This window comes from Chiloscyllium punctatum, chromosome 37, assembly GCF_047496795.1.
Source record: "Chiloscyllium punctatum isolate Juve2018m chromosome 37, sChiPun1.3, whole genome shotgun sequence".
Lineage (NCBI taxonomy): Eukaryota > Metazoa > Chordata > Chondrichthyes > Orectolobiformes > Hemiscylliidae > Chiloscyllium > Chiloscyllium punctatum.
The window spans coordinates 53,139,961-53,153,689 of NC_092775.1; the positions used below are offsets into that span (position 1 = coordinate 53,139,961).

The 13,729-nt window shown below is 42.1% G+C and overlaps 1 protein-coding gene across 1 annotated transcript in view; it reads right to left on the reverse strand.

The window, feature by feature from the left end:
• LOC140462782 (transcriptional repressor CTCF-like) overlaps window positions 1-13,729 on the reverse strand; it is a 69,629-nt gene that overhangs the window by 43,349 nt on the left and 12,551 nt on the right. The window contains exons 4-5 of the mRNA XM_072556050.1: window positions 11,745-11,915; window positions 2,855-2,988 (exon numbers count right to left, since the gene is read on the reverse strand). Of these exons, the coding sequence (XP_072412151.1) occupies window positions 2,855-2,988; window positions 11,745-11,915 (305 nt within the window). The remainder of the gene's footprint in view (window positions 1-2,854; window positions 2,989-11,744; window positions 11,916-13,729) is intronic.

Genomic DNA, 13,729 nt, shown 5'->3' on the forward strand with positions numbered 1-13,729 from the left:
GCCAACCTCCAGTCTTCCGGCACCTCATCTGTGACTATCGACAATACAAATATCTCAGCAAGGGGCCCAGTCATCACTTCCCTAGCTTCCTGCAGAGTTCAAGGGTACACTTGATCAAATACTGGGGAATTATCCACTTCTATGTGTTTCAAGACATCCAGCACCTCCTCCTCTGTAATACGGACATCTTTCAAGATGTCACCAGTTATTTCCCCACATTCCATATCTTCCATGTCCTTCTCCACAGTAAAAACTGATGCAAAATACTTGTTTAGTATATTTGCCATCTCCTGTGGCTGCACACAAAGGCTGCCTTGCTGATCTTTGAGGGGCCCTATTATCTCCCTAGTTACCCTTTTGTCCTTAATGTGTTTATAAAAATCCTTTGGATTCTTCTTAACCCTATTTGCCAAAACTATCATGTCCCCTTTTTTCCCCTCCTGATTTCCCTCAAGTATACTCCTATTGCCTTTATACTCTTCTAAGTATTAACTTGATCTCTACTGTCTATACCTGACATATGCTTCCTTCTTTTTCTTAACCTAAACCTCAATTTCTCTAGTCATCCAGCATTCCCTACACCTACCAGCCTTTCCTTTCACCCTAACAGGAATATACTGTCTCTGGACTCTTGCTATCTCATTTCTGAAGGCTTCCCATTTTGCAGCCGTCTCTTTACTTGCAAACATCTGCCCCCAATCAGCTTTTGAAAGTTCTTGCCTAATACCGTCAAAATTAGCCTTCCTCCAATTTAGAACTTCAACTTTTAGATCTGGTCTATCCTTTTCTATCATTATTTTAAAACCAATAGAATTATGGTCGCTGGCCCCAAAGTGCTCCCCCACTTGACACTTCAGCTACCTGCCCTGCCCTATTTACCAAAAGAAAGTCAAGTTTTGCACCTTCTCTAGTAGGCACATCCACATATTGAATCACAAAATTTTCTTGTACACACTTAACAAATTCTTCTCCATCTAAACCCTTAACACTAAGGCAGTCCCAGTCTATGTTTGGAAAATTAAACTCCCCTACCATAACCACCTATTATTCTTACAGATAACTGAAATCTCATTACAAATTTGTTTCTCAATTTCCTGCTGACTATTAGGGGGTCTATAATACAATCCCAATAAGATGATCATCCCTTTCTTATTTCTCAGTTCCACCCAAATAATTTCCCTGAATGTATTCCCAGGAATATACACCTGAAGTACAGCAATAATGCTATCACATCAAAACACCACTCCCCCTCCTCTCCTGCCCCCCTATAGTATTTGTATCCTAGAACATTAAGTGCCAGTCCTGTCCATACCTAATCCACATTTCTGTAATCGCTATGATATCTCAGTCCCCTGCCCTGAGTTTATCTGCTTCCCAACAATGCAAAGTGGACAAGCAGAGACTGATTGCCAACTTCGGTACCCATGAGGATGGCCTCAACCGGGACCTTGGCTTCATGCCACACTATAGGTGACCCCACTGCACTATACACTCTTTCACTCACACACTTGCACACATGTAAGCACACACACTCTCATATGCACGCTCTCTCTCTCCTGTATATAACAGACGTGGGAGATGGCATGGGGCAGGGTGGCATTTGGTACACGGACACACAAGATGGCCACTGAGCCATAAGTTGGTCACTTGACATACAAGATGGTCGCTGGACTACAATATAGACAGACAACAGAGCAAACACAGACACTGCGTGGGGCCACCAGAATGCCAGCACAATGCACTTACAACCAAGTTAATTAGTATATGGCGGGTGGGGGACAGAATACACATCAATAGTGTATACGGCCTGCTGAAGTGTCTGGGTCCAGCCAACACCGTTGATAGAAATGCTAACAGTTTGATACTAACTCCTACAGAATGATAATAGTCAAGGCTGCAGTAATCGTCCTTCTCAGGAAGAGTGATTAGTGCCCATTACTACAGCAATGGACTTCTATGCAGACATTGAAACTGACAGTGTTTGCGCTGAAACTGACAACGACTGCGCTGAAATGAACAAAGGCTGCGCTGGAACTGATAATGACTGCACCGAAACTATTAACAATTCTGCAATGTTTACAATGAACAAACCAGGTTACAGAGACAATGTTAAAAATAACACAACACCAGGTTATAGTCCAAGAGATTTAACTGGAAACACTAGCTTTCAGAGCATTGCTCCTTCATCAGGTGGTTGTGGAGTATAAAATTGGAAAACAGAGAATTTATAGGAAACGTTTACAGTATGATGGAACTGAAATTATATATTGAAAAAGACCTGGTTTGTTAAGTCTCTCATCTTTTAGAATGACCATGTTGGTTTTAGTTCTTTCATATGCAAATCACAAAACTTTTTAAAAGTTGCATTCTCAAGTGAACTTTAACCACTGGTGTCATTCTGGCCCAGATAACATACTGAAGGTGTAAGATGTAAGATTCTGTAAATCCTGTGGAATTCTCTCTCACAGGAAGCTGTTGGGGTCAGTTCATTAGATATATTTAAGTGGAAGCTAGACATGACCCTTATGGCTGAAGGAATCAAGGGATATGGGGAGAGGGTCGGAATGGGATTCTGAGATTACATGCTCAGCCATGATCATATTGAATGGTGATGCAGGCTTGAAAGGCCAAATGACCAATTCCTGCACCTATTTTCTATGTTTTTATGTAACATTGTAGAAATCCCTGAGCAATGTACAGTCACATCCACATGTGACAGATTGCGAAAGCCCAGTTCACTCCTCTGCTCCTAGGGAACTAAGTTACCAGAGAAACAGAGAGGACGAAAACCTGCCCTTGGTTTTCAAAACCACTGGGTCCTTTGGCAGTCACACAGGCACAGTATTGCACTCACCTCAACACTAGCATAATCGCAGATTGAGCATTTGAAGGGTTTCTCATGGGTGTGCTTGTAACGTCTGTGTCGCACCACCTCCCCACTTGTAACAAATGCCATTGCGCAGTCAGGGCATTTGTGTGGTCTTGTACCTAAAAAAACAATGACAGTAAGAAAAATGATTTAATTTTAATCAAATTAAAAACAGATTAAGGGAGCAGATTATCTTTTGCACAACATATGACTGACTTCAAATTTTAAGTATTGTTAGAAATGTAAGGTTTATGAGTGTTTTTGTTTCTGGTCTGAGTCTTTAACTAAGGGCTAAAAGGAAGAATGAAGGTGATCAAATATCATGCTCTGAATTCTGGTGAAAACAAACCTGGATAATTTGTTTGTTAAATGGGCCCAAGTTGTTTTACAGGAGATAGGAAGCAAGATATTCATCACAGCAATTAACTATGACTCCAGCGGCTGTGTTTATAACAGACAGACAATCAGGGCCAGGTTTTCATTCCTGGGTTGGGACTGCAGCATCAGGACATTCCCTAGATCCATAAACCCAATCCAGGAGAAAATGTTCTGGAAATTGTAATCTGTTCTGTGTGCTAGGGTTTCTTGGGAATCAGGCTTAGCAGCCCGTGAATGAGAGAAGATGTAAGATGTGCATTTGGGCTAGGCAAGCATTGTTCTGCAACAGTTGTCCAAAATTGTAAAGAAATGGAACATAAAATATCTCTCTAGCTCTCATCTCTACAAATTCCCCATGCCTGTTCTATGCCAACCAAATTTTCATTTAACTCTTGTAATGGGATGTGGATATTGCTGGCAAGGCAATATCTGTTGCCTATTCCTAGCTGCCCTTGAATTGATTGACTCTCCACACCATTTTAGAAGGCCATTTAGGAATCAATCACATTACTGCCGGTCTGGAGTCAGGTGTAGGCCAGACCTAGTAAGGATGGCAGATTTCATTCCCTAAAGTTAATTGGTTCTGAAGGGTTAATGGATTCTAAACATTCACTCTGTTTTTCACTCCAGATGCTACAAGACCTGCTGAATTTCTCCAGCATTTTCCATTTTGTTTCAAGTTTTAATAAAAATTAGCAACAGTTAGGTTAGCTTTTAAATACAGATTTTGTTTTTTTATTGAACTAAATTTTACCATCTACCACACTGGGTTTCAAATCCAAGCCCCAGAACATTAGCCTGCTGCACTGATTACTACAGTACTGATATTACCATTATTCTACTGCTTCCAAATAACTTCTCATTCCCTCTTTACCATCACTCCCCATAATGCTTCATATCTTCCATGCTAACCTGTGCTCCTCTTCCTAGCCTCCTGCACTCTCCATGCCATAATAAGCCACTCCACTCAATGCATAACTCTTCATGCCAACCCATTCTTGCCCACCCCCATTCCCCTTTACAACCCCTATAACAATGTGTTGCCAACTCATCCCCATCATCCTTCACTCTTAAATCTACCATGCCAACTCATCAAGTATTCACCATGGGCAGACCTCAGGTGGCATACTGAGATTAAATTATATAACACTCGAAGTGTATGTTACAGACTTTATTATAAAAACACATTCATTGATAAAAAATACATTTCAATACCTTCACTTATATAATTCTTGTAACAGTAAGCATTTCATTCAAGGGAACTAATTATTCAGGAATATAAGATTTTTCTAAAGGACATTGTGGGTGGCACAGTGGCACAGTGGTTAGCACTGCTGCCTCACAGCGCCAGAAACCCGGGTTCATTTCCCGCCTCAGGCGACTGACTGTGTGGAATTTGCACATTCTCCCTGTGTCTGCGTGGGTTTCCTCCGGGTGCTCCGGTTTCCTCCCACAGTCCAAAGATGTGCAGGTTAGGTGAATTGGCCATGCTAAATTGCCCGTAGTGTTAGGTAAGGGGTAGATGTAGGGGTATGGGTGGGTTGCACTTCGGCGGGGCGGTGTGGACTTGTTGGGCCGAAGGGCCTGTTTCCACACTGTAAGTAATCTAATCTAGACATGCAGGAAGGAAATTATGGTGGCATAGAACTGTCTGTATGGAATGGAATAAGTACGATAACAAGAAATCATCTTGGATCAAAAGATTTAAAATCCATATAGGTGGAGGTAAGAAATAAAATGTGGAAGAAGACACAGGCAGTAGTAGTCTTTTGGCTCCCTAGCAGTAGCTATATGGTAGAACAGAGAATAAATCAGGAGATGTACATACAGTACATGGACTACAGCAGTTCAAGAAGGCAGCTCATCACCTTTTCAAGAGCAACTAGAGAAGGTAGCTGAGAATGTAATAGGTAGGTGAAGGTGGGGAGATGGTGATAGGTCAGAGAGGAGGGTGGAGCAGATAGATGGGAAAGACAATGGACTGGTCAAGAAGATGGTGCCAAGTTGGAGGCTTAGGACTAGGACAACGTGGAGGGAGTGGAAGTGAGAAAATTGGTGAAATCCATATTAATCTTGTGTGGTTACAGTGTCCTAAGGCGGAAGATGAAGCATTCTTCCTCCAGGCATCAGGTGGTTAGGGTTTGGTGATGGAGGAGGCCCAGGACCTGTAGGTCCTTGGTGGTGTGGGAGTTGAAGTATTCAGCCACAGGGCGGTGGGGTTAGTTGGTGCGAGTGTCCTAGAGATGTTATCTGAAACGATCAGCAATTTGGCATCCTGTGTCCCTAATATAGAGGAGATCACAGTTGGCGCAACGGATACAGAAGATGACATTTGTGGAGGTACAGGTAAATTTCTGTGGGATGTGGAAGGATCATTTGGGGATCCATGACAGAACGGAGGAGCCAAGTATTATGCAACTGGAGAAAGACTTGTAGAAAACTACTACACAGAAGGATATGGGAGTAATCATGCATAAATCACAAAAAGCTTTTGTTGTTTTTCCCAAAGGGAATGGAGTAAGGATAGGGAAGTCTTGCTAAAACTATACAAGACTCTAATCGTACCACAGGTTGAATACTGTGAATACTTTTGGAACTTTATCTAAGGAAAGATATGGTGGCATTGGAGGCAGTCTACAAAAGGTTTGCTAGACTGACCTGGGTCAGGAGGGACTGCCTTACAAGGAGAGGTTGAGTAGATTGAGCCTGTACACACTGGAACTTAGAAGAATGAAAAGCAAACTTACTGAAGTATGTAATATTCTTAGAGGTTTGACTGATTAGTTGTGGATAGATTGTTTCCTGTTGTGGGACAGTCTAGAACCAGAGGCTGGTGGGAAAACAAAGTGACGACAAAGGGGACCTGCTTACACTATTGTGACTGATGGGAAGGGGCATGGGTGATAGGTCGGATGCGGTTGAGGGCCCTGTCAACCACAGTGGGCAGGAAACCATGATTACAGAAGAAGTAGGCCATGGCACTAACGCTGTTTTGGAAGGTGGCATCATCCAAAAAGTTATGACATAGGTGAAGGAACTGGGAGAATTGGTAAGAATCCTCGCAGGACGTGGGGTGTGAAGAGCTCCTCACTTTTCATCTCACTAGCCTCTGTAGTCAAAGGATCGTTCTCCGCCATTTTGGACAAATCCAGCAAAATGCCACCACCAAACACATGTTCCCTTTACTCCCCTGTCTGCATGTCACAGATATTGTTGCCTCTGTTCCCCCTAATTCATTCATTAATCACCAACACCACCATCCCCTTTCCCACAATACCTTCCCGTGTAACCATAGGAGATGCAATATCTGCCCCTTCACCTCCTCCCTGCTCACCATCCATGGGCCTAAATAGTTTTTCCAGGTGAAGCAGCATTTCACTAATACCTCCTCCTATCTTGCGAACTGTATTTGCTGTGCCCAATGTGTGGCCTACTTTACACTGGAGAAACCAAACACAGACTGGGTGACCACTTTGCAGATCACTTGTGTGCAAGCAGGATCCCAACCTTCACTTAGCCAGTCATTTTACCTGCTTGCATGCTCACTTGATTGTCCTCAGCAGGCTAGTCTTGAGTGAATCACAGGGCAAACTGGAGGAACATCTCATCGCAGACTAGGCACTTTACAATCTTTTGGACTCAATACTGACACTTCCAAATTGTGAACCAATTCCCTTTCTTTTAGCTTTATTTGTTACATTATCATGCCCTCTCCCCCATTCACCCACTATTTGTTCTTTCAAGTCTGGTAGCTGGACACACCATTGTTCTGCCATTGTCACACTCTTATCAATTAATCTGAACTACCGACATCCTTTCTCCACCAGCACATTACACTCCATCCCCACCCTCAACTATAGCATAAATGCTGCACCCTTGACACTTCACATCAGCTCTGGTGAAGAGTCATCTAGACTCGAAATGTTAGCTTGCTCTCTGTCCATGGACGCTGACTGATGCACTGTGATCGCCAGCATTTGTTGTTTTCAGTATAGATTCCAGTATCTGAAGTAATTTGCTACTACACAGTGAATTTATGGATTTTACTGCAGAGGGCAGTAGACCCTAGGTTATTGAGTATATTTAAGGCTGAAATAGATTCTTAAATCAAGTGTTATGGGACAAAGGCAGGAAAATAAGACCATAAGACATAGGAGTAGAAATTAGACCATTCAGACCATTGAGTCTGCTTCACAACACCATTCTCCCGTAACCCTTGATCTCCTTGACACTCCATCTACTTCAGTCTTAAATATACTAAATGACCTGGCCTCCACAGCCTTCTGTGGCAGTGAATTCGATACATTCACCACTCTCTGGCTTAAGAGGGAATCTCTTTATCTCTGTCCTAAAAGCTATGCCCTCAGGCCCTAGACTCTCCTACCAATGAAAATGTCTTCCCAACATCCACTCTGTCTAAGCCATTCAGTATTCTGTAAGTTTCAATTAGATCCTCATCCTTCTCAATTCCATCGAGTATAGACCCAGAGTCCTCAAACATTCCTTATATGTTAAGCTTTTCATTCCTGGGATCATTCTTGTAAACTTCTCTGAACCCACTCCAGGGCTGTACATCCATCCTGAGACATAGGGCCCAAAACTGTGCACAATACACCAAATGTGGCCTGACCAGAGCCTTATAGAGCCTGTTTTTATATTCAAGCCCTCTCAAAATAAATGCCGACATTGCATTCGCCTTCCTAACTAGTGAATAAATCTGCAAGTTTACCTTGAGAGAATCCTGGACCGGAACTTCCAAGTCTCTTTGCACTTCAGACTTCTGAATTTTCTCCCCATTTAGAAAATAGCCCATGATGCTATTCCTCCTACCAAATTGCATGACCACACACTTTCCCACATTCTACTCAATCTGTCACTTCTTTGCCCATTCTCCTAACCTGTCCAAATCATTCTGCAGTCTCCCTGCCTCCTCAATACTATTTGCCGCTGTACTTATCTTTGTATCATCTGTGAACTTAGTCAGAATGCTCTCAGTTCCTTCATCTAGATCATTAATGTATAAAGTGAATAGTCATGGACAGCACGGTGGCACAGTGGTTAGCGCTGCTGCTGCCTCACAGCACCAGAGACCCGGGTTCAATTCCCGCCTCAAGCAACTGTCTGTGTGGAGTTTGCACATTCTCCCCTGTGTCTGTGTGGGTTTCCGCCGGGTGTTCCGGTTTCCTCCCACAGTCCAAAAATGTGCAGGTCAGGTGAATTGGCCATGCTAAACTGCCCGTAGTGTTAGGTGAAGGGGTAAATGTAGGGGAATGGGTCTGGGTGGGTTGCTCTTCGGAGGGTCGGTGTGGATTTGTTGGGCCGAAGGGCCTGTTTCCACACTGTAAGTAATCTAATCTAAACAATTAGCGTACAAAGCAGACAGCAGGTTCAGGGTTAGAAGAGATAAGTTCTGAATTGTGAATCTCCCGAACCTGATGGTTGATTTGCACAGCAGTTGAGTCTCCAATTATTCACCAGATTTGTTAACGACTTAGTTGATGGAATCGAGAAATACCTGTTTCCTGTTTCCACACTGTAAGTAATCTAATCTAAACTCAGTTGTGGTCCCAACACTGACCCTTGCGAAACACTACTAGTCATCAGCTACCATCCTGAGAAAGATTGTTTTATCGCCATTCTCTGCTTCCTGCCAGATAGCTATCTTCTTTTTCCAATCCTCTGGGAGTCTCCCTGACTCTAGTGATTCCTGAAAGATCACCACTAATGCCTCCACTTCTTCTTCAGCTATCTGCTTTAGAACTCTGGAGTGTAGTCCATCTGATCCAGGTGATTTATTCACCTTCAGGCTTTTCAGTTTTTCTAGCATCTTCTCCTTGGTGATGGCCACTACAGTCAGCTCTGCCCCCTCACTCTCTTGAATTGTAGGGGTATTACTTATGTCCTTTATCATGAAGACTGACATGAAGTAATTATTCAGTTCTTCGGCTATTTCCTTATTCCCCACTACTATCTCTCCAGCATCATTTTCCAGCGATCCAAAGTCCACTTTTGCCTCTCTTTTGCTCCTTGCATATATCTTCTTTTATACTACTGGCTAAATTACCCTCATATTCAATCTTCTCCCTCCTTATTTCTTTATTGTTCCCTCTGTTGGTCTTTGTAAGCTTCTCAGTTCTCTGGTTTGGGAATTGAGATGAGGATTATCAGATCAGCCATAGAGTCATAGAGATGTACAGCATGGAAACAGACCCTTCGGTCCAACCCGTCCATGCCGACCAGCTATCCCAACCCAATCTAGTCCCACCGGCCAGCACCTGGCCCATATCCTCCAAACCCTTCCTATTCATATATCCATCCTGATGCCTCTTAAATGTTGCAATTGTATGAGCCTCCACCACTTCCTCTGGCAACTCATTCCATACACATACCACCCTCTGCATGAAAAAGTTGCCCCTTAGATCTCTTTCATATCTTTCCCCTCTCACCCTAAACCTATGCCCTCTAGTTCTGGACTCCCTGACTCCAAGAAAAAGACTTTGTCTATTTACCCTATCCATGCCCCTCATAATTTTGAAAACCTCTATAAGGTCACCCCTCAGCCTCCGACGCTCGAAGAAAAACAGCCCTAGCGTGTTCAGCCTCTCCCTTTAATTCAAATCCTCCAACGCTGGCAACATCCTTGTAAATCTTTTCCATGATTGTATTATAAGCCGGAGCAGACTTGATGGATGGAATGACCTGCTTCTGCATCCTCGTCTTATGCTCTCATCCCTTACAAACACAAACACTCCTCTTCAAAGAGTATACAATTATTAGAGTTATAAACCATTCAAGTTTAGGGCAGCACAGTAGTTAGCACTGATGCCTCTCAGTTGCAAGGACCTGGATGCGATTCCAGCCTTGGCTGATTCTCTGTGTGGAGTCTGCACATTCTCTCCATTTCTGCGTGGGTTTCCAATGGGTGCTTCAGTTCTTCCCACAGTCCAAAGATGTGCAAATTAGGTGGATTGGACATGGTAAATTGCCCTGTTGGAATGTGTAGGCTAGGTGGGATAAGTAGCAAATGCATGGATAGGGTGGGATGCTGTTCAGACAGTTGGTGCAGATTCAAATAGCCTCTTTCTGCACTATAGAGATTCTATGATTACAAATCAAACTATGAAATTGCAAGCATCCACGTAATACAAGATGTTTTTGTACCAATCACAGAGCTTTAACCCAGTTATCGCAATCCTCAGGCCTGTTTCAACAGCAATTTGTGGTTTAAAGGTCTGAAATTTTAAATGCCTCAAGACTTTTGACAGTTTCCTTGGACAAATTCTATCAAAATTTCTGACAGTTCCTTTTCATAATTACTTTTTAACAGATCCTTTTAAAACTTGATAGCTGCATTTGACAGGTCTGCCGACAGTTCGAAAGAAGAGGCTGCACAGTGCTGAGTTTTGAAGGGACTTGGATATTCTTGTTCCTTAAGTCACAGAGTTAACATTCAGTTACAAGGAAAATGACAGGCTGACTTTATTACAAGATGATTTGACTCTGGGGTAAAGATGCCTTGCAGCAATTATATATTAATTTACACTGTTTAATGAGACCACTCGTTGAGTCTGGTGTGCTGCTTTGGTCTCCTTACCTAGTAAGGGTTTAATTGCCATTAAGGGAGTGCATCAACATTCCTCAAATTAATTACTGGGATCAAGGCATTATCTTAGGAGGCAAAATTAAATACACAGGGGTTTTATTCACTGGAGTTTGGGAAATTGAGAGGTGATCTCACTCAAATATACAGAATATTTTTTCAGTGTTCAATAAGGTGCTTTGGCAGGTGGACGACTGACTCTCAGAGAAAGGGTTAGGCCATTTAGGGCTAAGGTAAAAAGGAATCTATTCTTTTAGAGGGTTGTGAAATTCTCTTCCCAAGAGGGCTGGGAAGACTCTGACATTGACAGCATGGACGGGTTGGACCGAACTGTCTGTTTCCATGCTGTACATCTCTATGACAGATGTTAAGAAGACATTTCAAGACTGAAATTAGTAGATTTTCGAACATTAAAAGGATCAAGAGAGATTGAGATAGCACAGGAAAATTGTGTTTAAATAGAAAATCAGCCATGATCTCACTGAATGGTGAATATGTCTACTTTTAATCGTGCTAAAACTCACCTTATCTCTATTTCTCCCAAAGAGCAATTTCTCCAAAGGTATCACTTTCACAATGATACAGGCCGTAAATCATATTCCATTCCAAAGAAGGGTAGAGCCATGGGATCTAAAAGGTAACTAATTAATTTTTACCTTGGATCGTGGGGATGGTCTCTGGACAGTTCAAGACAGAATGGTAAATTCTTGGTTGCCATACTTACAGTGGACACCCAGCTCATAGAAACCACGAGAGAGTAACAGAGTTGTAGCACTGATTCTTCAAAGCAAAGTTACCCTTTGAGTAAGCAATTTCCTGCCATATAGATTGCATTATCACAATCAGTTCAATAGAGGTATAACACATGCAGCTACAGAAGAAAATTGGTTAATTTACCTGTATGAGTGTTGATATGGTTTTGCAGGAGGGTGACAGTTCGGAATGCCTTTTCACAAAGATGACATCTGTGTGGACGCTCATCTGAATGGCTTCTCATATGACGGTCTAGATTAGACCGTTGTGTAAAAGTGCGTGAACATAATTTACACTGAAATGTCTTCTTAATATCTGTCATGAGGAAATGTTTTTCAAAGAATAAAAATAGTGGCTTTCACAATCTCAAAAATCCCAAAGCATGTTTGCCATCAAATGTCACACCAGCAGTCATGGATGAACATTCATCTGAGGATTAATTCCCAGGGAGTAATCTGTGCTACACAGAAAGATTTCTTAATTATCTAAACAAAGATATAAGATAAAATTGATTAATTTAAAACAATCACTCAGCAACACACTATTTTCCTAGTGATTAGACAAAATGGAACAAGAGGAGGATATACGAGAAAGCGAATACAGAGGATGCATACCCATGGTGCAACTTGCATAATTTGCACAATCACAGAGAAGACACAATAAGACCGGTGTTGGACTGGGGTGTACAAAATTAAAAATCACACAACACCAGGTTACAGTCCAACAGGTTTAATTGGAAGCTTTTGGAGCGCCGCTCCTTCATCAGGTGATTGTGGAGGGCTCAATTGTAAGGCACAGAATTTATAGCAAAAGTTTACAGTGTGATGGAACTGAAATTATACATTGAAAAATACCTTAATTGTCTACTGAGTCTTTCATCTGTTCGAATACCATGATAGTTTCACTTCTTTCATGTGTAAATCCAAAACCTTTTTTTAAAAGTTGCATTCTCACCCAGGTTAACTGTAACAATTTGTGTTAGCTAGACAATATGTTGAAGGTGTTAGCCCCCTGTGTTCTCTGTCTATGCCATAATGTTTAGATTGATTCGAATCTAAAAGGTGAGATAACAAGAGTTTTACATGAATTCATGTAGTTTTTGAGCAAAGTACAATGTAACTCTGCAAGTACAAATTCAGCCCACAAAATATATGTGTGAATGTGGGTCTTTGTGTCTGTACGTCTGTGTGTCCATATGTATGTGTGTGTATAGGAGTGCGTGTGTGTATAGTGCAATGGTGGTCAACTGTAGTGTGAGATGAACCCAAGGTGTTAGCCCCCTGTGTTCTCTGTCTATGCCATGATGTTTCGATTGATTCTAATCTAAAAAGTGAGATAACAGAGTTTTACATGAATTCATGCAGTTTATGAGCTCAGAGTTTTACACGAATGCTCACACCTTCAACATATTGTCTAGCTATCACCACTGTTAACAGCTAACCTGAGAATGCAACTTTTAAAAAAAGGTTTTGTGATTTACACATGAAAGAAGTGAAACTATCATGGTATTCAAACAGATGAAAGACTTAACAATCAATTTTTCAATGTAATTTCAGTTACATCACACTGTAAATTTTTGCTATAAATTCTGTGTGTTAGGATTGAGCCCTCCACTATCACCTGATGAAGGAGCAACACTCCAAAAGCTAGTGTGCTTCCAACTAATGATTCTGGATTAGTGGTGCTGGAAGAGCACAGCAGTTCAGGCAGCATTCAAGGAGCAGCGAAATCGACGTTTAGGGCAAAAGCCCGAATTTTTACCTTGCTTCCAATTAAACCTGTTGGACTATAACCTGGTGTTGTGTGATTTTTAACAATGAGGGGCAGGGATAGGGTAAATAGACAAAGTCTTTTCCCTGTGGTCGGGGAGTCCAGAACTAGAGGGCATAGGTTTAGGGTGAGAGGGGAAAGCAATAAAAGGGACCTAAGGAGCAACTTTATCATGCAGAGGGTGGTATGTGTATGGAATGAGCTGCCAGAGGAAGTGGTGGAGGCTGGTACAATTGCAACATTTAAAAGGCATTTGGATGGGTATTTGAATAGGAAGGGTTTGGAGGGATATGGCCAAGTGCTGGCAGGTGGGACTAGATTGGGTTGGTATAATTGGTCGGCATGGACGAGTTGGACCG